The sequence below is a fragment of the Notechis scutatus genome, chromosome 1 (genome assembly GCF_049901735.1).
Source record: "Notechis scutatus isolate UNSWTSFEM ecotype Mainland chromosome 1, rNotScu1.2, whole genome shotgun sequence".
Lineage (NCBI taxonomy): Eukaryota > Metazoa > Chordata > Lepidosauria > Squamata > Elapidae > Notechis > Notechis scutatus.
In genome coordinates, this window is record NC_142009.1 from 146,507,649 (window position 1) to 146,531,373 (window position 23,725).

The 23,725-nt window shown below is 38.9% G+C and overlaps 1 protein-coding gene across 1 annotated transcript in view; it reads right to left on the minus strand.

The window, feature by feature from the left end:
- Positions 1–3,017: 3,017 nt before the first annotated feature.
- NAPB (NSF attachment protein beta) overlaps positions 3,018–23,725 on the minus strand; it is a 32,836-nt gene continuing 12,128 nt past the window's right edge. The window contains exons 4-11 of the mRNA XM_026668412.2: positions 21,662–21,708; positions 21,448–21,525; positions 20,205–20,260; positions 19,710–19,794; positions 14,985–15,089; positions 12,981–13,049; positions 7,556–7,606; positions 3,018–4,777 (exon numbers count right to left, since the gene is read on the minus strand). Of these exons, the coding sequence (XP_026524197.2) occupies positions 4,673–4,777; positions 7,556–7,606; positions 12,981–13,049; positions 14,985–15,089; positions 19,710–19,794; positions 20,205–20,260; positions 21,448–21,525; positions 21,662–21,708 (596 nt within the window). The 3' untranslated portion in view covers positions 3,018–4,672. The remainder of the gene's footprint in view (positions 4,778–7,555; positions 7,607–12,980; positions 13,050–14,984; positions 15,090–19,709; positions 19,795–20,204; positions 20,261–21,447; positions 21,526–21,661; positions 21,709–23,725) is intronic.

A 23,725-nucleotide genomic window follows, 5' to 3' on the forward strand; every position in this document is an offset into this window, starting at 1 on the left:
CTCATTGAGGGCCGCATCAGGGTTGTGTTTGACCTCGGGGGGCTGGGGTGGAAGGGGCAGGGTGTGTGCAGCCAGCTTGACTACACTCCTGTCAGGGGTGTCTGTGGTGACCCAAGCGCTCTGCCAGCGAAAACGGGTTCCCGAGCTCTGTTTTCAGCTGCCACGGCCTCCTGCAACCCTCTGCCAGTGAAAATGGGCCCTACCGAGCTGTTTTCAATGGCAGTTGCAGGAGGCTGTGGCAGCCGAACACGGAGCTCGGGAGCCCATTTTCGCTGGCAGAAGCACCGTGGGCCAGTCCTTTGTTGTTTCCAGGGTGGCCCCACAGGCCAGATTTAAGTATCCTGGGGGCCGGATCCAGCCCCCAGACCTTGAGTTTGACATTCGTTTTAGACCTTTCCAACATAAGGGATCTCCAAACTTCAAAAAAAGACCTCGACTATGTATCAGAATGGTCAAACAAATGGCAACTTCAAATCTCAACAAATAAATGCTCTGTCCTACAAATAAAAATAAAAAATCAGAAAATAAAATACAGGCTGAATAGTCAAGACCTTGTTGATGATCCAAACTCTGTCAAGGACCTTGAAGTACTCATCTCTAATGACCTAAGTGCTAGAGCCCACTGTAACTACATAGCCCAAAAGGCATTAAGAGTTGTTAACCTAATCCTACGTAGCTTTTTCTCTGGTAATATCACACTACTAACTAGAGCATTCAAAACATTTGCTAGACCAATACTCGAATACAGCTCATCAATCTGGAACCCACATTACATATCTGATATTAACACAGTTGAGAAAGTCCAGAAATATTTCACAAGAAGAGTTCTCCACTACTCGTTGCAGAATACCTTATGCCACCAGACTCGAAATTCTAGACCTAGAAAACCTAGAACTACACCGCCTTCGGTCCGATCTAAGTATAGTATATAAAATCATACATTGCAATGTCCTACCTGTCAATGAATACTTCAGCTTCAACCATAACAAGACAAGAGCAAACGATACAAACTCAAGGTTAATCGCACCAATTTTGATTGCAGGAAATACGACTTCAGCAACAGAGTGGTCAATGTCTGGAATATTCTGACTCTGTGGTTTCTTCCCCAAACCCCAAACCTTAGACAGCCTACTATCGACCTCACCCCTTTCCTAAGGTCTGTAGGGGGTGTGCATAAGTGCATCAATGTGTCTACTGTCCCTGTCCTATTGTTTCTTTTATTTTTTATTTTTCTTATATGTATCCATGTATTCATAACTAGGTTTTTACTTATACCTATTATCTTGTAAACAATTGACAAAAACAAACACATAAATAAATAAATAAATAAAATAAACTGGAAACCACCAAACACAGATAGCGATAAGAAGAAAAGGAAGAGCATAATACTGGATTTGCTTTCCAAGGCCAGAGATCTCCTTCTGACCTTGGGAAGCCATCTTTAGCCCCAGCATATGAATAAATTTGAACATAGTGAACACATGGTACAGAAAAGTGGTAGTAACAAAAAGCATTACAAATAATTTTCAGGGATACCAAAAAAGTTGAGATTAATTCTTCAATCACCACTGAACACCTCCATGATTCATTTGGGAAGAAATAGGAAATAATTTCCTATTCCTTTTTCCTGGGTTTCTTCCCAAGCTAGTTTATAACTATGGTCTCCTTCTAAGCGCTAAGCAGCTCTTGACGCTGCTTAGGTCTTTCATATCGGGCAAAGTTTGCTGGGTGCAGCCACCTTCTATTTACAGGTAAACCATTAAGCTTCAGCTACCAAAAAACCCCTCTAATATAGTCCTAAACTGCATTAACAGAGATATGGAATCAAAGATTATGCAAAGTGTTAATACCACTTTATTATGCCCTGACAAAATCACACTTGGAATATTGCATCCTGTTTTGGTCGCCATACTATAAAAAATATGTTGAGATCTAGAAAGACTAGAGAGAAGAGCAACAAAGATGATTAGGGGACTGGAGGCTGAAACATATGAAGAACAGCTGCAGGAATTAGATATGTCTAGTTTAATGATTAATGTTCTAATATCTATGGGGATGCCACAAAGAAAAGGGGATCAACCTATTCTCCAAAGCACCTGAAGTCAGGACAAGAAGCAATGGGTGGAAACTAATCAAGGAGAGAACAAACCTAGAAATAAGAAATTTCCTGACAGCTGGAACAATTAATCAGTGGAACAACTTGCCTCCAGAAGTTGTGAATGCTCCGATACTGGAGATTTCTAAGAAGGGATTGGAGAACCATGTGTCTGAAATAGTATAGGGTTTCCTGCTTAAGCAGGGGGTTGAACTAAAAGCTCTCCAAAGTCCCTTTCAACTCTGTAATTATAGTTTAATTAAATAATGCATATGTTTGTGTGTCAAGTATAAAAGCTAAAAAAATAGCTGTAGGTCAATCTTCCTTCTCCTACTACAATGCTAGTGAACACATTTCACATGTCTAATGATCTTTCACTGGAACCCTCTTTAAATCTAGACTCATTTCATTTGGGTGGGTTGCAGTGGACTAAGCCCTAAGATAAACCTGTATGGCACTCATATCATAAATATGTCTTATCTTCCACATCTATTATCCACTGGCTGCCTCTGTTCCTTCTATCATCTATGCTTCACTGCCAATACCATTTGAGAAATACTCTCCTAGCTAAAAGTATAAGATGAATGGAAATTAAGAGTACAAATATTGTTAAAGCTGAAAGTACAGCAGCAACAACATGAGAAAGCCAATGATAAGAACAGGGATATGCTTATTCTGTCCTTATAATAGTGTAGGCTTCTTCAGATGACTGTCACCTGCAGAGCTGAGAATTTCTTTCTTCCTCTCTTTTCTCTCTCTCTCTCTCACACACACACACACAGTCTTTGTAAAATACACAGCAAGCTAGGTCAAAGGTCTGATAAAGCAGAAAAGCAGAAGGTAGATCGAATAACCTGTATGTCTTTATACTTTTAGAGTGAGATGCCATTGTAGAAGCAGAAAGCAAAACCCAAGACCAGAGAAGAGAAAAATTATCTCTAGACTGTTGTGCTGTGCTGATTTTCCCTTTGAGGGAATCTGTATGTAAAGAAGTGTCAACATGTATAGTCTTCTCATCTGCTGTAGTAGTCAGCATTATCATACCAAGCAACCATCACTTCATCCTATGTGGACCAGACACGAGAAAAACAATTTGGATAAACAATCTGTTTCCTATACTTCCTCTGTTACTTATTTCAGACCCAGATTATTCTGTAGTTTCACATACCTACTGAATTCATATCTACCCATGCACACTGTGTAGATAAAAATGGCAGGTTTTTTTTTTTTACCAGCAACTATTGAAACAATCACATATAGATTCATATTGACAGAAAGTCAACAGTATAAATAGTATTTGATCCAACAATTCCCTGTGTCATTTATCACAAATAAAATATACACTCTCATAGATTTAAAGTATCCCAGTTTAGACAGGCAAGAGGAATGAGCATTTCTGGTGAAAAATATTTTCATTTTTCTTTTCAATTCAACTGGAATTATAATTATATAATTCCAGTTTCCAATCTACTCTCTTGTTTATTACAGATGGTGGATCATTTTTGAGGATACCCTCTAGAAATCAAGCTGGTCTTTATAGTGCAACCCAAAGCATCTTTGCCCAAAATGGGACTTACAAGGCTAACTCCAATCCCATTGTGAAAGTCTACTTCAGACAGTGGGATGAATTGGGCAGCAAGTTGGAGCCCAGTCACTTTGTGACTCCCTGTTGGTGCAGTCACCTCACCACACTTAACAAACAGAGGTCTACTGCTCCAGCTGATTACTGTTCAAACACTGCCTCCTCCAGATCAGGATTGTTGAGTGGGCAACAATCACGGGTGCTGTAGGCAGATGACACAGCCATGCTCTAATACGTCATTTTAAGGATTCCCTCAACGACATATTCTGTCACATAATTCTGATGGCCAGGCAATGTCCAGGGAAGGCATCTGCAGAAGTGGGAGAAAGGAGGCTAGAAATGGATCCCGAGGCCACCCCTTGGGTCTTATTCTTCATTATGAAACATGACTGAAGCTTCACACAACCTTGTTCCACTGAATCATGCTTGGGATTGCACTGCAAGGATAACTTGTATTTTGGTTACCATCTCAGTGTTATTCAGTGTTGTGACTCATTGTGTTATACCTGTGGTAGTACAAATCACATGTGAACAACATAATATTGGTTAATATCTTAAAATATTCAATAAGCAGTGTCCTTTTGTGATGATCCTGCAGTAAACAACGTTGAAAAACACTATTTCTAGGATGTATGGAGTCTCATATCATGAGAATATAATTTAGTGTCAGACTGGTTTGAATATGGCTTTCATGAGAACTTACTTCAGAGTTAACTTAAACACAATCCTATGCTCAGTTATGAGGAAGATCCATGAATTTAGTGGGACTTGCCTTTCTGAGTAAACATGCATAAGATCAATTCATTTTCTCTTGAGAAATGAAAAACAATATAAATTCATGTTCACAGTTACAATGAATGAGCCACAACAGGATATTAAATAAGACACCAGTCAATTAAGCAGAAAGCATTGATCATATATTCCATAATGATCCTTGGCCATGACACAGGATATTTCAACAGACAAGTCACAATGCCACACGCTGCACAGACAGTTCACTTTAGGTCCCCATCGGTCTCTCCTTGAATTGACTTTTTAATGCGGAGTAACATGGTTGTGAGCCATTGATCCAAGCGGGATATTGAATCAAATTCTTTAACCTAGATAGAGGTAAATGATCAGGTGATGTAGCATCAGCACAGAATTCACATTTTCTTTGTGTGTGTGTGTGATTTTAAGAATTGTGCCCAAGAAGAAAACTATAAATATAGCACCATTGTTTAGTTAAAAGTAAGTAGAAAAAAAATTACTGTACATATTGCAAAACCATTCAACACCACCAACCCACTCGTTTGAGCAGCTTTAAGAATCTGGGGTGAGAAAAACTGCAATGTTTTTCAGCTTCTTTTTACCTCCCACTTAGTAAAAGAATTTCCTGCTGCAGCAGGAGTGAGACTGCATTACACCTGTTCTTATGACCACCTAGAATACAAAGCATCCAAGAATAATAATGGGCTATTTGAGGAAGAACAAAATTTGTTTTCTAGCTTTCCCCTCTCAGCAGGGGTGGGATTCAAATTTCTTAACAACAGGTTCTGTGGGTGTGGCCTAATTTGTGGGTGTGGTTTGGTGGCCATGTGACTGGGTAGGCATGGCTTGCTGACTGGGCATGACTTGGTGGTCACATGACTGGGTGGGCATGGCTTATATGTAAATATTATAAATATTTATATAAATATTGAATTTTTCATTAAAAAAGAGCAACCTTTACCCAAAATCAGGCAGAGCAGGCAGGCAGGCAGATTGAGTTGCTCCCAGAATCACAGATTCACTTAGAGATCTACCATTCTGCAATCTGCTACCTGAGCCTGCACTGAAAAATAAAAGCTTCAGTCCTAAGGAAGGTTCAGCTCTGTTTTTAGATTAGCTAGAAAGCAAGAAATCCAACGATTTCCTGCTTTCTAGCTAATCTAAATCTCCCGGCACAGCTGATAGTCAGAAAATAAAAGGAAAAATAGCAACTTACCAAAAATTAGGCTAATGCAGGCAAGTTGGATGGTGTGCATGCCAGGTAAGGAGTGAGGGGGCGGGGAGGAGAGGGACAGGACCAGCCAGTGGTGCGATTTGCCAGTTTTCTAAACTGGGCAGAATCATAACAACCGGTTCTATAGAACCGGACTGACCAGGTAGAATTCCAGCCCTGCCTCTCATCCACCAGCAGGCTGACAAATATCATTGCAGACTAACTGCACGCTTACTTACAAGGCTGTTTCCCTATGAGGCTGTAAGTTCTTCTCCCCATTTGACCCTAGATAGCCCAGAAATTAATCAGATGACCCTTAATAACCAGAGAGGAGTATACATGTTCCATTGAGAAAAGACAGCAGAGTATTCCGACACAATGAAGTTTCCATGAAACAAGGAAGCAATTGGAAATGGATCTCCCAACATGTCCAGCCCTACTTTAGCACTGAATTTATTTATTTATTTATTTATTTATTTATTTATTTATTTATTTATTTATTTATTTATTTATTTATTTATTTATTTATTCATTCATTCATTCATTCATTCATTCCATTTATTTAACTTATTCAGAAAATTTAAATACCAAGGCAAAGTATGATGATATCGTCATCAAAATATTACCGTGTTTCTCACAAAATAAGGCCGGGCCTTATTTTATTTTGACCCCCCAAAAAAACGGCTAGGCCGTCTTTTCGGGGGTGAATTAATTTCCTCCCCCACCTAGAGCGGCGCATATGCACGTACCTTGCCGCAAGGCTGCTTCTATCGGCCAACAAAAGCTTCCTGAAGGCAGAGTCCCCAGCTGCTTCGGGGCGTGGTGTGGCTGCCCGTGTCCCCTCGCCATTAGGCAGTCTCTTTCGGGAGACGGAAGCTCCCCAAGTGCAGTCACCAGCCACTTCGATTGGAAGGTAGAAGCGGCCTCAGGGCGAGCACACACACACACTCCCCTCGCCACGAGGCCGTTTCTATTGGCCGATCGAAGTAGCTGGTGACTGCACTTGGGGAGCTTCCATCGCCTGAAAGAGACTGCCTAAAGGCGAGGGGACACAGGCAGCCACACCACGCCCCGAAGCAGCTAGGGACTCTGCCTTTGGGGAGCTTTCGTCGGCCGATAGAAGTGGCCTTGTGGCGAGGGGAGTGTGTGTGTGCGCTCGCCCCGAGGCCGCTTCTACCGGCTGATCGAAGTGGCTGGTGACTGCACTTAGGGAGCATCCATCGCCCAAAAGAGACTGCCTAAAGGCGAGGGGACACGGGCAGCCATGCCATGCCCTGAAGCAGCTGGGGACTCTGCCTTCGGGGAGCTTCTATTGACTATCGGGGTATTCTAGCCTAGGCTACCTGCAGGGCACTCCTAAAGGCAAGTTTTCTCCCCACTCACCCCCACCCTTCCCCCCCATTTCTCTTCACCTCGTGTAGTTCTAACGAACGATGTGAGAAATGGCGGGGAAATGCATGGTTTAAATAGGCCTAAATTTTGGGGGTGGGGCTTAATTTCACCTCATGCCTAGAAATCATGCTGGGCCTTCCTATTGGTGGAGGCTGTATTGTCTGAGAAACACGGTATACATAAACCTCTCATTTCAAGTTCTACAAGTCAAATAAGTTAGATTCAAATCAAATTAGCTCCCTTGAAATCAGTGAAACGAGTTAATCATAATTTCAAAGCCAACTGCTTTCAGTATAAACTAAATTTTACGGAGGGTGCATCTGATACCCATTTAACTAAGACCTACTGAATTCAAACTAGATGTACATCAGGTTAGACTGTAATCGATGCTTCTGTTGCTTGATTGTACCAGTTGCCTGGTTGTGGTTCAAAAATGCTCATGAGACAAAAAGTTGATTTTTTTCTGATCTGAAACAGTGCAAATGTAATTGGTGTAGTTTAATTAAAATAAAGGTCTACTTACTGCTTCAGTGTATGCTTCGCTATTTTGTTCTTCGTGAGCTTCCAGTAATTTCTAGCAAGACAATATAACAAGGTTACCAGCAAAAATGATCTTCTTATTACAATTTTTATGAGGGATGGGTATGTGAAAGAACTCCATTTATATTCTCTACAAGTGAAAAAACCCGATGCATTATGTGAAGAGACATTTTATAAAATATCTAATTACTGAGAGCCTTCAACTAGAAAAAGCCATTAATATCCAAATCTTTTCTCCCCAGTCCTATTCAGACCATCAAATCTTGTATCTTGCTAAAGTGCTTGCAGTTACTCCCACACAGGGGTGGGATTCTGCCGGTTTGGAACGGTTTGGGTGAACCCCTAGCTCCGATGATGGCTCTTAACTGGTTCGCTCCGACAATCATGTGGGCCCGCCCACCCGCCCCTGCGCTGTACTCACCTATATCTACTAAGCTGATTCGCGCGGCAGAGCAGATTGCCATGCCTCAGCTGTGTTACTTCCCCAAAGTAACATTGAAGGGAAGTAGTTTTGGAAGCTGTGCATGTATGCATAGCGCGTGCGAAGCGCGCGTTTAGCGAACCGGTTGTTGCACCGGCAGCATCCCACCACTGCTCCCAGATATATATTCAGAGACTATGACCTCATAATGGCATAGTTATAGGCAGTGGAATGGGGAAGACCATACTGTTCTGAGATCCCAGCTCACTGTAGATTTAATTGTGGATAGAGAGAGAGTAAGATTCAGGCATGTACCTACATCATACTGAGGTCCCCACAGTAGATTTACAGATAAGCATTTATAGATAAGATAGGAGCAGTGGCAGCCCAGAGTTTTGAGAAAAGTATTCAAGAATTCTATTTGAGGACCATTCCACTACAGTATGCACTGATTCCATATCAATGAAAAAGGAAGAGGATGAAACTTGGGAGGAGAAGCTCCCCAGCATGGAAATGGCAAGAAGAGAAACACAACATTATTATTTTTGTTTTTCTATAAATGCTTCTTCGGGTGCTCTCCTACCAGAGCAGGAATTACAGAGTAGCCCGGTATGTTCCTTTAATATAAGGAAAAGGAAATTAAACAAGAATAGAGTATAGCTCGGAAACTACACTAGACCAAAAGGGACAAGGAACTTAAAATCATGGAAGAGTTGGAGAACATTTAATACAATCCTTGCAGGCTCATTATGGGAATCCATAATTACAGTATCCTTGATAGATGGGCATCCAGCCTGTTTCATCCATCAAAAGTAAGGTCAACAGTTTAAGACAGTCTCTAATTTGTAAAGACTTTTCTAAAATATAGCACTCAGAATTGAACACAATATTCAGGATGTATCTGACCAACCCCAAAATAAAGGACAATTTCTTTTTATTTTGACACTATTGCTGATACAACTAAGCTTGCTTTTTTTAAGCATTGATATCATGTCTTTTGTTCATGTTCAGCTTGTCACAAAGATACCTAGATATTTTTGACATGTTGTTCACTGCTATCTGTCGTCTTCTCTATCTAGTATAGTCTCTTAACCTACATTCATGCCAATGAACACATAACATAGGCATGGTATGGTCTGTCTGTCTGCCTATCCATCTATCTATATCTATCTGTTTATCATCTATTTCTATCTACCTACCTACCTACCTACATCTATCTATTGTCTATCATCTATATCTATCTATCTATCTATCTATCTATCTATCTATCTATCTATCTATCTATCTATCTATCTATCTATCTATCATCTATCTATCTATCTATCTATCTATCATCTATCATCTATCTATCTATCTATCTATCTATCTATCTATCTATCTATCTATCTATCATCTATCTATCTATCTATCTATCTATCTATCTATCATCTGTCTACCTATCAATCATCTACCTACCTATCCCCATCATCATCTACTTTATCTCACTTTTAATTCTTAGATTGATAAAAAAAATCCTATAAAACTTTAATATTTTCCTCAGCTAATCCCCATTTTACTTTCAATGGAATAGTGCAAATGTACTTCAGATATCTTTAAGCAGTTCATAACCATCATAACGTCCCTTTGAACTAAGGATTTTTGTCTATAGGATCCCTCCTATTACTTCTTTAAGCTTGTTGAAACCAGAACTTCTGAAATCTCTAGTATGCATGTTCAATTATTCTCCAGTTTCTCTTTCTGTAGTACTCTGAGCAAGAGGACAAGTTCATTTCCTTTTAAGGTCTTCACTGCTTTTATTTCTTCAGCTCATTCCTATTGTTTAGAAACAGATACTGTATAAAAGAGCTGATAGCAATGGCACTTCTTCTAACTTCTGGAAAATGAATCGGACAGCAAGATCAATGAAGCATTATTGGCATTTTCTTGCATTGGCTGTTAGCTTTGCATAAATATCGATATACAGGTGAAACTTGAAAAATTAGAATATCGTGCAAAAGTTCATTTATTTCAGTAATGCAACTTAAAAGGTGAAACTAATATATGAGGTAGACTCATTACATGCAAAGCAAGAGAGTTCAAGCTGTGATTTGTCATAATTGTGATGATGATGATGGCTTACATCTCATGAAAACCCCAAAGCCACAATTTCCGAAAATTAGAATATTACATGCAATCAATAAAACAAGAATTGTACATAGAACAATATCGGACCTCTGAAAAGTATAAGCATGCAGATGTTCTCAGTACTTGATTTGGGCCCCTTTTGCAGCAATTACTGCCTCAATGTGGCGTGGCATGGAAGCTATCAGCCTGTGGCACTGCTGAGGTGTTATGGAAGATGAGGGTGCTTCAATAGCGGCCTTCAGCTCTTCTCCATTGTTCAGTCTCATGTCTCTCATCTTTCTCTTGGCAATGCCCCATAGATTCTCCATGGGGTTCAGGTCAGGCGAGTTTGCTGGCCAATCAAGCACAGTAATCCCATGGTCATTGAACCAGGTTTTGGTGCTTTTGGCAGTGTGGGCAGGTGCCAGGTCCTGCTGGAAAATGACATCAGCATCCCCATAAAGCTCGTCTGCGGAAGGAAGCATGACGTGCTCCAAAATCTCCTGGTAGACGGCTGCGTTGACCCTGGACTTAATGAAGCACAGTGGACCAACACCAGCAGATGACATGGCTCCCCAAATCAACACAGACTGTGGAAACTTCACACTGGACTTCAAGCATCTTGCAGTGTGTGCTTCTCCATTCTTCCTCCAGACTCTGGGTCCTTGGTTTCCAAATGAGATGCAAAAGTTGCTCTCACCAGAAAAGAGGACTTTGGACCACTGAGCAAGAGACCAGTTCTGTTTTTCTTTAGCCCAGGTAAGACGCTTCTGACGTTGTTTGTTGTTCAGGAGCGGCTTGACAAGAGGAATACGACATTTAAGCCCATGTCCAGGATCCGTCTGTGTGTGGTGGCTCTTGATGCACTGACTCCAGCCTCAGTCCACTCCTTGTGAAAGTCCCCAACACTTTTGAATGGCCTTTTCCTGACAATCCTCTCAGGCTGCGGTCATCCCTGCTGTTTGTGAACCTTTTTCTTCCACACTTTTCCCTTCCACATAACTTTCTATTCATGTGCTTTGATACAGCACTTTGGGAACATCCAACTTCGTTTGCAATTACCTTTTGAGGGTGTCAATGATGGTTTTCTGCACAACTGTCAGGTCAGCAGAATGATTGTGATTCTTACTGAACTAGACTGAGAGACCATTGATTGTGATTCTTACTGAACTAGACTGAGAGACCATTTAAAGGCTCAGGAACCCTTTGCAGGTGTTATGGCTTAATTAGCTGATTAGAGTGGGACACTTTAAGCCTAGAATATTGAACCTTTTCACAATATTCTAATTTTCAGAGATTGTTGATTTGGGGTTTTTATGAGCTGTAAGCCATAATCATCTCAATTATGACACATCACGGCTTGAACTATCTTGCTTTGCATTTAATGAGTCTGTCTCATATATTAGGTTCACCTTTTAAGTTGCATTACTGAAATAAATGAACTTTTGCACAATATTCTAATTTTTCGAGTTTCCCCTGTACTTGTGGATTCCCATAATTATGATGCCCTTCTTCTCTTAGGTGTCTCTAAACTACTAGAGGAAGACATTTAGCAGATCTTCTAAATGGATTGTCTATTAGTAATACCTCCCAATCTTCCTAACATCTTTGGTGCTTCCTTTTCTTGTGTTTTCACAAAAATGCTCTTGACTGGAGCCTCAAACTTAAATACCTGAATCTCAATATATATGGGCACTGTTTTCACATATGCCACTCTTTCTTCCCTTCTGTCTGGCCTATTCCTTTTGAATAGTTTTATGCTTCAATCCCTGCATTTCACTTACAAGTTTTGTCCATCTGGTTTAGCAATGCCTCCTAAATTATATTTGCCTTCCTGCATTCAAAATTTTGGTTCTTCCTGTTTCCCTATGCTATGCATTTATAGAGCCACAATGGAATCCTTGGCTCACATGACTTGACATTTAAGACAGCTATTTGTTTGAGTCGGTATAGGTTATAGGGTCCCCTGCTTGGGTGGAGGGTTGGACTGGGAGGCTGCTGATGTCCCTTCCAACTCTGATACTCTGTCCTGTTATTTTTCTATGATCATGTGTATCCACCCCATCAAGCCCCCCCCCCAAAGTCTGAATGATAGTAGGATCTCCTGCCACAGGCAATGGGTTGGAATAGAAGACCTCCAAGGTCCCTTCCAACCCTACTATTCTGTGTTCTATATCCTGTCTTGTTTTTATGGTGCTCATTATTAAATGATTCTCCATCCTAACTACTCTTCCCAATCCCAGCATTTCTAGTCTGTAGCCCATCTCTAGCTAGAAGTCCCCCATTTCAGAAACGCTATCCAGTGAATCCAAATGGCACTATCTGTGTACCCCGTTGTCCATTTAAAGCATTCTTTCTTTGACAGGAAAGAGCGAAGCAAACAGCAACTGTCCCTCCAACATAACTTTTCAAAAACTAGTGCCTTGTAGTATCTTTAAGCCTATGTGATGCATTCCCATGTGTATTACTAGCATGGGAAATTTGTTAGAGGAGCTAAAGAGTCTTGGGAATTCTTCCACCATGTTCCAAAAGAAGAGCATTGAAAATAATCAGCTTCTTTTTGTTTTATAAGATCTTTTAGGGAATGGTTTCATCCATTTTAAGAGTTCCAATGGAATAATGAGAGATGATCTGCCTCCTGACTTGCAGGGATTTGAAATTAGCCTGAAACATATTTCCACATAGCTAATTTTTAAGTCAGACCAAGAAATAACAGGTTACTTTTTAACATGTAAATTGGGATGGTCATTCTTCCTCTCTTTTCACAGTGTGACCATAATCCTTCATCACTGCTTCATAAATATAATACTTCTAACGAAGACTAGCAATTATCCATCAATTCTGTTTTCAACACAATTAAAAAAAAATATGTTGTTTCACTTACTTTCAATAATTTACATTCCCTTGAATCTGTGAAGGCTGGGAACATTTCTTCATATTTCTCAAGAGCCAGCTGAAAAATAACAACTGCGTTTACTTCATATCAAACAGTGTTATCTCATAATAGATGTTTTCTCAGAAAACTACCCAACTCTGCCATGTTGAATAGCCATTTGACACCATCACATACACAGGTTATGCTCAAAACAAAGTCACATGTTTTGATGAATCTGAGTGGCCACATGCCTGCCTTTCGTACAGTGACAAATTGAGATATTTTAAGATTATACTAAACCACATTTAAGAAGAGAAAGCCTCCCAATATGTTTTTCAGAAATGGAACTGCATGACATGTTCTTCACTTGAGGAATAACAGGGAAGAGAATGTCAGCTACACTACACTACAGCTACTAGGTGGACCGGATCAAATCCATATGAATGTTAACATTATTTTTGTTGAGAGTGGCTATAATAACAGAATCTTGCAGATCTGATTGTGCTGAATCTCCTCTTTCTGCTTATATTTCAGTGAATTAGGGAGGTGTCCATCTGAGCTGCCTCTGAATACTATAGAGTAAATCTATTGTGGACTTAAAATATGTTTCACCCCTCATCACTTTGATAAAAAAAAAACTGCATACATCTCTGTCAAGGCCACCTTCCTTACTCCCTACAGAGAGATTGCTTAAGCCCGTCCCATCCCACAATTAGTCCATTAAAAGTCACTCAAGCAAGCTGCCATTTTCTGCTCAGAAAAAATACTATGAAGTCCATATCTACAGCTTAGGTTGAGTTCTGTCTATGCATCTCCTGCTCACAGCAGGTAAATTGATTCTCAACTTGCCATGAACTGCAATTCTTGCAAAATGCAGCATTATGTGAATATTATTTGCATTGCACATTAGTATTAGATTGGAAGATTCCATAAAGTAATAGTGATACAAACAACTGCAATGGTCAAACACGAGGCTTTCAGCATATTCAATTGTTTTCAGCAAATATGGCCTTGCTGTCAATTCCAATATATATTGTCTGAAATAATGAAAACATGGAACATTGTTTTTGAATAATGAATAAAACAAATATTTTATACTGAATTCAAAACTATGGGTCCATATTTGCAAATGACAACTCTGGTTCTAACAGGCACATAATGTGGTGACTCAGAGTGTAACACAAACATAACAAAATCCAAAACATAAATAAATGTCCTTTAATGCCTCCAACTTGGCCCCACTGTTCAATAATTCTCAGTTGGAGATAAAACGTACTCAAAAATCGTCTTCAAAAGAAAGCAATACAGTCCGAATTTAATGAGCAGATAGAGGTGAAATAAAAAACCAAACAAACTACAATGATGAAATTTCCACAATGGAACAGGAGAAGTATTTACCAAATTCAAGGAGATAACAAGACACAGTCTGTTGGAAGGATGCCAACCAAGATAACCTCAAACCAAAATAAAACATGCTTTGTCTCCAGCGTTTGCCAGAACGCAGGTCCAAACTCTTATGCAGTTCTCACACCTGCAGCCCATGAAGAGGATCAAGGCCCCCTCCTCCCGAGGAGACCATGTCTCTCCCTTATCCTCTCCTCCCTGCGTGCCCTAGGATGGATAGGGGATGGGCCTGGGTCCTCCTCTGACTGCTCAGCCGGCCTCTGCCCTTCCCCAGCCTCCCCCACAACCTCTGGAGCCACATTTCCACTCCCTGTCGGCTGTTCCTCCTCTCCCTCAGAGTCAGTCTCCACCAGGGGCATGACACATAAAATTGTCAGCTAAGTCATATGGCAAGTCTACAAAGCAATCTTATCGTTCTTCTGGGATTCCTATGTTTAACTAGGAACATACAGAAAGAGTATTCAGATTAGAAAGCAGAACTTCTGTGATTTCATGCAATAAGAGCAGGCATTATTGATAATATATAACTAATAAAATATTTTGTTTATTCTTAGGATACTATGGCATTCTGATCTCTATAATTGTAGTACATAAAACAATTGCACTAACCTTCGCGTTCAACTCATCAACAATAAAGTGACATAAAGCTGCTTTAAAGAAGTAGTCCTTTGCACTGTGCTTGAGCAATGGATTATCCATTGTACTTGTAGCAATCTAGGGAGATAAAAATTACATTTATAGTTGAGAAAGTATGAGAAAAAGCAGAACATGGTTGAAAACAATATTTTAGTTCCTCGAGAATCCCTGTTCTCATATTTGATATTTTCCCACTATATATTTTCCTACAAAAGGGCCTATTTTCCAAAGTTCCCAAATGTCACATTGTTCCTTAAATTTCTCTGTAAGACCTGGCATTACAAATACTTTTTAAATTTTATAATACATTTTCCAAACAACAGGGATTTACATATATTGAATCTCATGCACATTATTGTTTGGCAAAAGTTCAACAATCAACAGAAATCTTCAAGCATTTCATCCTAGCCAGGCATTCTTATCACATGATCACTTAACATTCATAGTAGTAACTTACAAACTAGATATTAAAGCAGTTTGTAAGGGTAAATGGATTTTTAAGATTTTAAATAATTCCAGAAAGTTTTAAATATTGGAAATGGGGCTACAATCACTTTATTGCTGAAAAAGCAGAAGGGCTACTAGTGTTTGACAATGTACCAGGCTTAATTTTGGAATATAAATCAGCAACAGTGCCTACAATGAAGATAGATTAATTACAAGTCTCCCAGTGCAATTAAAAGAAGAAGAATTGCAAGTAAACGTACCAATCCTCAAGAGAACAAGTTTTGGAACTCCAAAATCAAAATGGAAATTGACAATGCTGACATATTTATTTTAAAACTCATATTGAAGAAGCTCTTGAGAAAAGGGAACTTCCGGTTTGTCGGCTTCGCGGCGGCAGGATTCGCGATACTGCGCGATCCCTGCTGCGCTAGCCGTTTTGGTGCTCCGATCCGGACGGGTTTGGAGCTAAGGCTGCCCTGCAGGGGCGGCTGAAGATAGGGGGGATCCGGAGAGGGGTTTGGGGGTGTTGCAGACCCCCTCCCCGGCCGGCAGAACCCCCTTTTCCCAAGACGGTGCAGCGGCGGTCCGTAATGGCCGCCACAAAGAAGCCGGCAGCTGAGTAAGAATGCGCAGGAGGAAGAGGAGAAAGCCTTTGAAAGTGAAAGTTTTTCTTGGTTGACCCAGGACTCTAAAACATATTTAACATAATTCCTGGAAATTATGGCTTTTTGAATGATACTTTCCAGAAGAGAAAACAAGCGGCAATTTTGAGGTGCTGAAAGGAAAGTTTACTCTCCTTCCCTACGGAATCAACAAGTGGATACTGAGAAACCTGTCTTTTTCAGGTAAAAACTGGCTTTATGTGATAAGTGGGAAGGGAGAGGACAAAAATATATTTATATGTTAAGATTTTGTTGGAGGAGATGCCTTAAGGATTTGAAGACTGAAATGTATTGCAATGAGGCTTTAAGATACAGATTTGGACTTTCTTTTTTTGATTGATACTACCCCAGGAAGAGAAAGTGAGAACTTTGTCTTGGCTTGGATTGATTGATGACTTTGGGATTGTTCTATTTTTGAAATATCTTGGTTGTTGCAAGAAGAAAGAGGGGGAAGAAAAGATTTATAATGGCTTTTTCTGTTGAGGAACTGAGAAAAGAATATGAGCAAACAAAAAAGATGGCAAAGATGGTGTGAAAGAAGCCTTCCTTTTTTTAGAAATGGCGCTTGCTACCTATCAACAAACACTACAACAGATGGAGGAGGAGGAGGAGGAGGAGGAGGAAGAAGAAGAAGAAGAAGAAGAAGAAGAAGAAGAAGAAGAAGAAGAAGAAGAAGAAGAAGAAGAAGAAGAAGAAGAAGAAGAAGAAGAAGAAGAAGAAGAAGAAGAAGAAGAAGAAGAAGAAGAAGAAGAAGAAGAAGAAGAAGAAGAAGAAGAAGAAGAAGAAGAAGAAGAAGAAGAAGAAGAAGAAGAAGAAGAAGAAGCCATCTTTAATGAATTTCAAAATTTAACTAAGAAAGAAGGAAGAAAGAAAGGAAGGAAAATGAAGGACTTAAGATTTAAAAAACACTCAAGAAAGAGAAAAATAAGGTGCAAAATCAATATAATGATAGTAAACAAAAGAAAAAAGGAACACAACAGAGAAGGGAAGCCAGCAAGGCAGAGGCTAGGAGAAGGGGGGTAGAAAGGTCTGGTGGGAGAAGAAAGAAAGGGAAAGGTGGAGAAAAGCCACAAAGTTTTGAAATCAGATGGGAAAAGAGGAATCTTTTTTAGAGGGTAAAGTATAATTTCTTTAAAAAAAGATTTTGCAAGGTACATAAGATGGTATTGTAGCATTTGTATTAGAAATAGAAAATTAGAATGGTTTAAGAGTTAATAAGAGATTAAAATGTTGAAATGTTTAGTAATGATTGATTTTAAAATTTAATAAAATGTTAAAGGGAATGTTTAGAATATTGAGTTTTAATTAAAAGAGTTTAATATGACTATGGTATTGATGTTATTATAAAATTATTATTGTAGCATTTGTCTTTGGAAAAGGCAATGGGAATGTTATAAGATTCAATATTTAAATCTATTATTTAACTATGTATTTAATCATTTTGAATTTATTATTTTTCTTTTATTAAAAAAATAGTAGATAGAATGTACCAAGCAGAATCAGATTGGGTATTAGGTGTTATTTTAAATATTAATCTAATTATTTTAGGGGAAGATAGAAAGGCATCATACTCTGTTTAGTGATTTCAGGAGAAATTCTTTTTTTTATTATAAGGAATGAGATAAAGGGATAATAAAGAATGGACAAAAGATACAAATATAATGACTCAAATTAAGATGGATTAAATAAGATAGAATTAAGAAGAGTGAAATGTGTGGAGAAGCTAATATAGAAGACATAGAATGGTAAATAAAATAGGTAATGACATGTAAGATGAGCATGAATATAATTGAAGTCCATGTAGAGAGAGGTACCTGGGGCCAAGTTACTTTCCTAAAAGATTTTTATATGTTTGTGTGTTGTGTGTTTATGTTTCTGGGAGAATTAATAAAACCTTGCAGAAATATAGAATGAGAATAATGGTAACCAAGTCAGAAAGAAATAGATGAAATAATAATAGTGAAATTGAATAAGAGTAAAAGAAAGTAAAGAGAAACTGGATAAGAGGTATTTGTATGCTCATATGGAAATGGTTTAAAATAGAATTATATTGTATAAAATAAGGTTTTATTTGACTTGTAAAATTTATAATGGAAAAAGGTTCAAGTATGTAATGGTTAATGATGATTTGTTTGTCTTTAAAATTAATAAAATTTGTTTAAAAAAAAAAGAAAAGGGGAAGTTTATATTTATTTAATAGACATTCTGAAGAAGAAAAGGGTCTTGTTTTAGAAGAACAAGCTGAAGGCAGTGACTTAAATTTAACAAGTTCACTAGGGTTAGGATGGATTTTTTATTGGTTTACCATACTGTATGTAATTAAAAGAACATTCCAATATATTATTTTTTGCTTATAAAGTAGGTTTGAAAATGGGATGAATAGATAATTGTTAAAATGTGTAAAATATTATTGAAATTAAATTTGGAATGTATTTATTTATATTCAAGAGGAAAAGGGAAAGAAAAAGAAGTTATTGATTTTTGGTTTTTTTAAAAATATATAATGCTTGCATAATTTCAAAAAATTGCGAAGTATTATTGAAAGTGAATGTTAAAGTATGCATATCAAAAGGAAGTTTTAAAGCATCAAAAGTAATTGATTTTAGTTATGAAGATGAAATTTCTTAAGAAATGTTTAGAGTCTTAAAATGAATATTAAAGTTTTCCCTTTAAGGTTAAAGAATTTGAAAGATTATATAGATTTTTGTTAACATAGATGTTGATAGTTTAAACAGATTAATAAGTGTAAATAGAAATATCTATCATTTCCCACAACTGGAGAAAAAACTGGATTTGGTTAAGAAGGCTAATGTAAACTGCTTTAAACAAAGAGATTTGATTTGGTCTTGTTTCTTTTTGGCATATCGCTTCTGGTTTTTATGCTTGAAATAGGAAAAATGACATATAGAATTTAGTTTGAGGATTTAATCATTTTATAGTTATAGAACTGGCTTGTAATAATGATAGGTATTGTAAAAAGTTGAGATTGTAAATGTATTAGTATTATACTGTTTGGAAAGAGTCAGAAGTCAAAATCTTTTGCAATAATCTGTAGGTCAGGTGTAGGATGAGGGTAATAGTTTGTTCTCTGAGCTTGTGGGTTAGTTTCTGAACATTTCATTACCAGGCTGGAAAACATCTTCAGCAGAGTTTAGTGAATGTCAGTATCAATGTTCTGTTTATAAGGTCTTCAGGTGCAGGTGTGTCAAGTGAGGATCTGTCTCACCTGTCACAAGACCCTCATTTGACACACCCACACCTGGAGGCCTTATAAACAGAAAAACACTGACACTGACATCCCCTAAACTCTGTTGTAGATATTACCTAATCTGGTAATGAAACATTCAGAAACCTACCCACAAGCTCAGAGAATGAACCTTCACCCACATCAACATATTTCTCTCTCCTCTTTTATCATTTTTTTAAATCCTGCATTCCCCCCCTCTTTTTAATATTTATTTTCATTGCATTTTATGCTGTAATAATAAACCTTACTACAACTTCCTTTCTTTAAAAAAGGTTAGTGCTTTAATTAATATGCCTCTGATTTATACTTCTGCTTTAACAAACCAAATAGTAGCATACCTACCTGTTCAAAAATTTCAGTCGCTTTCTGATATTGCTCCAACTGAGCAGCATATCCAGCTACCTTCAGCAGACACTTGTTGGCAGAGCTAGAAGCAAACGGCATAGTGAGCTGAAGATCACAGAAATACAGGTAAGAAGATCAAAACGTACCCCTGTCAGGTGGCACTCTGGCTAAAAGGATCTGATCTATCTGAGTTAAGATTCATTTTGTTGCTATTCATACGGAGCCTTCTTCTGATATATCTGTTCTCGCTAGCCAATTTTCAATTATCATGAGAATAACATTTCTGAACTCTGCATTTTAACATCACAATTGTCATGCAAACAGAATGCCAAACCAAAAGTTGTTTTAGGATCTGAACGTTCTTTTAAAGTGTTAAGTGAGGGAATCATGAAACTTCATGTCATAGTCACGTAAGAGAAACAAAACAAAACAAAATAGAATGAATATAGAGTTAGACAATCAGCACTAAGATTATCTTTTATGGAAACTTGCCTGCTAGATTCTTCCCCTTTGTAATAGTCTGCAGATTGTTCATAGTGGGCGATGGCCTAAAAAGAATTCAGCATATCCATTTTCAACATTATACTTTGACATTGTAGTGATAGTTTAGACAGATTCAGGCCATTTCATTACTGTGTTACTGTAGGGCTTTACAACATTTTCACGGTATCGCCCAGCCATCCCTGGAGTGAGATAAAACCTGTCCACACCACATTTAAGATGTTAAGATGCTAACACCATCCAAGTTTACAGATCTTGGATAGTGTTAGCAAGTTTATAGGAAATGCATGATCAAAATGTTGTCATGACCCTGTCGGAGTCTGAATCCGAGGAGGAAGATGTACAGCTGACAGGGAGTGGGAGCGTGGCTCCGTTGGCTGTGGAGGAAAGGCAAAGTCCAGCTGGGCAGAGCAGGGGAGAGGTAGAACAAGGGAGAGGGAGTTCAGAGGAAGACCCAGGCCCGCCCCCTCTTTATCCTAGGGCACGCAGGGAGGAAGGGAGAAGAGAGCAATTTGGGATGCGTTGCTTACGGAGGAGGAAAGGGCTCTGATTAGCCATACCTAGGAATGAGAGTTTAAAAGAAATGCATGCTGAGTGTGGCAGCTGCTGGGAGCAAACGTGAGTTTATCTTGTGTTGACTTTGTTTATCTGTGTTCCTGATGTCTTCCCAACCGTGTTGAGTTATTGCCGTGCCTTCACTTCTGGACTTCTTGCTCCTGCCCTGTCGGACTACTTACCTCATTTTGCCTTGATTGGACTTATAGTTACAGTTTTGTGTTGACCATGTTTTGGATTTGATTCTCTGCAGCCAAAGGCTGTTCCTGGGAGAGTTTTTCTCCAGCCAGAGAGTAACCAGAACATTGGGAGCAAAGTTGGAGCTAATTAAGGAACTCCTGCTGATTATCTGTAGTGCCTTTGTGCCATGCCCCGGGTCATCACAGGTATTATTTTTCAAAACAAACGGGAAACTTTTCACATATACACATATGAAAATATTCCTTTCCTATGTCGTTCACTATACATCCATACAGTGAGAGAATTGATGAGTTAAATCCAAAAGTCATGCTCAGTGATCACCAGGGCGTTTCATTTAGCAGAAGAAAACACATTTGGACAATAGCCATGAAACCTGAAGTGATGGGCTTCCTCAATACTTCCAAATTTAATGGCACCTCAGCAAAGTACGCCCAGGAATTAAACCCAAGCCCTTTCAGATAAACACACATTGGCTTACCTTTTCAATGTCTACCAGCTCGGATTCATAAATCTCTGCAATAGTAATGTGATGCTTGGCAGCGATAGTAAATCGGCCCTGAGAAGAGAAGAATTTGGCCCAATGTGAAAGAGGGCAAGCAATGAATACAAACTGAATGCAATTTGAATTTATGACAACACCAATAGGAAAGGTTGTAAATTGGAATCCCAACCTAGCACTTTGGGTGTCTTACCATGTCTGTATAAATATCGATGGCAGCATTTAAGCAGTTGATAGCCTCTGCATTGGATGCATTTGGAGGAAAACAATGAATACAATCAACTCAGGCATCCAAACATAATCATTTTATCAGTGCAAGAAAGTGGACGGTTTGTACCAGCACATTCAACAACTAGATTCTCAGCTATTTTTCTATGCAAGATCTGGTGAAGACAAAACCTCTTCATCTTTTCCTGCTAGCATTGCAGACTGCAGGTTTATAGGATCTTTCTTTCTTTCTTTCTTTCTTTCTTTCTTTCTTTCTTTCTTTCTTTCTTTCTTTCTTTCTTTTTTTTCTTTCCTTTCTTTCTTTCTCATTCATTCAATTTGTTTATGATGAAGTCTCAAAGTCCACCAAGTGGAAACTGATGCAAAAACATACATCAGAGTGAAAGAATTGTGCATTCAAAGCTCTATTTTGAGTGCTGAGGAGGAATAAATCTCATAGTCTTTCTACACACAGAAACACTCCTAGTTATTCCTACCTCTCTTTATTTCATGGCTTAGTTTTGGGCAACAGGAGGACACAGAATGGGGAGTGAGAAACTACAGTATATTTACTGTCCCATTCACTGCAAATCATAGAGAAGTCAGTAGTCAAATCCAGGCCTACCTTTTACCCATCCCTACTCTGCTCTGCTATTGTTCCTATACAGTAATACTTTTAAGGAATTGATGCTCTGGTGTGATACAGATTTCTAGTTTCTAGAGTTTCTCTAGAAAGCAAGGTAGTCCTTGCTTAATGACCAAATTGCTTAGCAATTGTTTGAAATTATGATGGATCTCCCAAAAGGTATAGTAGTTACAAGCAGGGGTGGGATTCTACCAGTTCGGCCCGGTTCGGGCGAAACGGTAGTTACAGTGATGATTTGGCCCCGCCCATTCTCTCCGCCCTATTCTGTCCTTTATTTCTGGGGTTTTCAGCTCAGCTGTTTGGTGTGGCACAGCGGATTGCGGCGCCTCGGTTGATTTACTCACTGGGACTGCAGCAGAAGGTAAGTTTTAGAGCTGAAAAAGCAGCATTTTTCAAACACTGTGTGCACATGCGCGCGCATGCTTCACCAAACCGGTTGTTACACCAGTTCGATCGCACCCCTGCTTACAAGCCAATTTAAAAGTTCAGGTGGCTGCACCACTACCACTCCCCCCACCAAGTCACACAAACACATTTTGGGTACTTGGAAACCGGCTCACCTTTATGCAGCCACTTGCAGCATCATGTAGTCAAAGACTGAAATTTTCAACATTTTTTTTTGCCAGTTTTCAGTGTTTACTTCTTTAAAGAAGAAGGAATGGCAAAATCTGGAGCAGAGTGAACAGAGGGATCAGCCTAGAATCCCCTATATAGGCCCAAAGTCTAAGTCCCTTTGAATGCCGTTGTCCCTTATCTAACTCTAATCAGGTTCTTAAGTTAGTTGAGAAGGTTCGTGTACATAGGCTTTTAGTAATAAATCAGCTTAACTGAACTTTCACATGTGGACCTGGTCTTTTGCAACTGAGAAGTTACCCGCTTAATGACCGCAATCACCATAATTTAGTCTCAGTTATGATCGTAAGTCGAGGACTACCTATAGGTCATTGGAAAGGACTGTTTGGTAAACTCAAAGGGACCTGAGATCTCCAATCCCATGACTGGAGACACCTGCAGGAATTTGACACCTGCCTTCCAGCCCTTGGGTCTTTCCATCAGAATTTCTGGGTTAAAAAAAAACCCTCTTTATCTTTTGATTGAAGATGTGTGTGTATGGCTCTTCTTGAATCACAGGCAGAAGGTTTAGCATGTGATCATTCATTCATTGTGATTTTGACTGTTTCTATTGTGTCCGAGTTCTTTTCCTGATCTTTTTAAATGGTATCAAGTTTTATAGTTGCTGTTATTCTATAACCACGAGAATGCCCAATTCCATATTCAGAACAAGGATAAAACAGACAGTGAAAGGTAACTATCATGTATAAATCCAGTTTAGATTAGAGCTTTAATATAAGTAAAAGACATGTACATTAAACAGCTTTGTCCAACCAGTTGCCCTCTATGTTT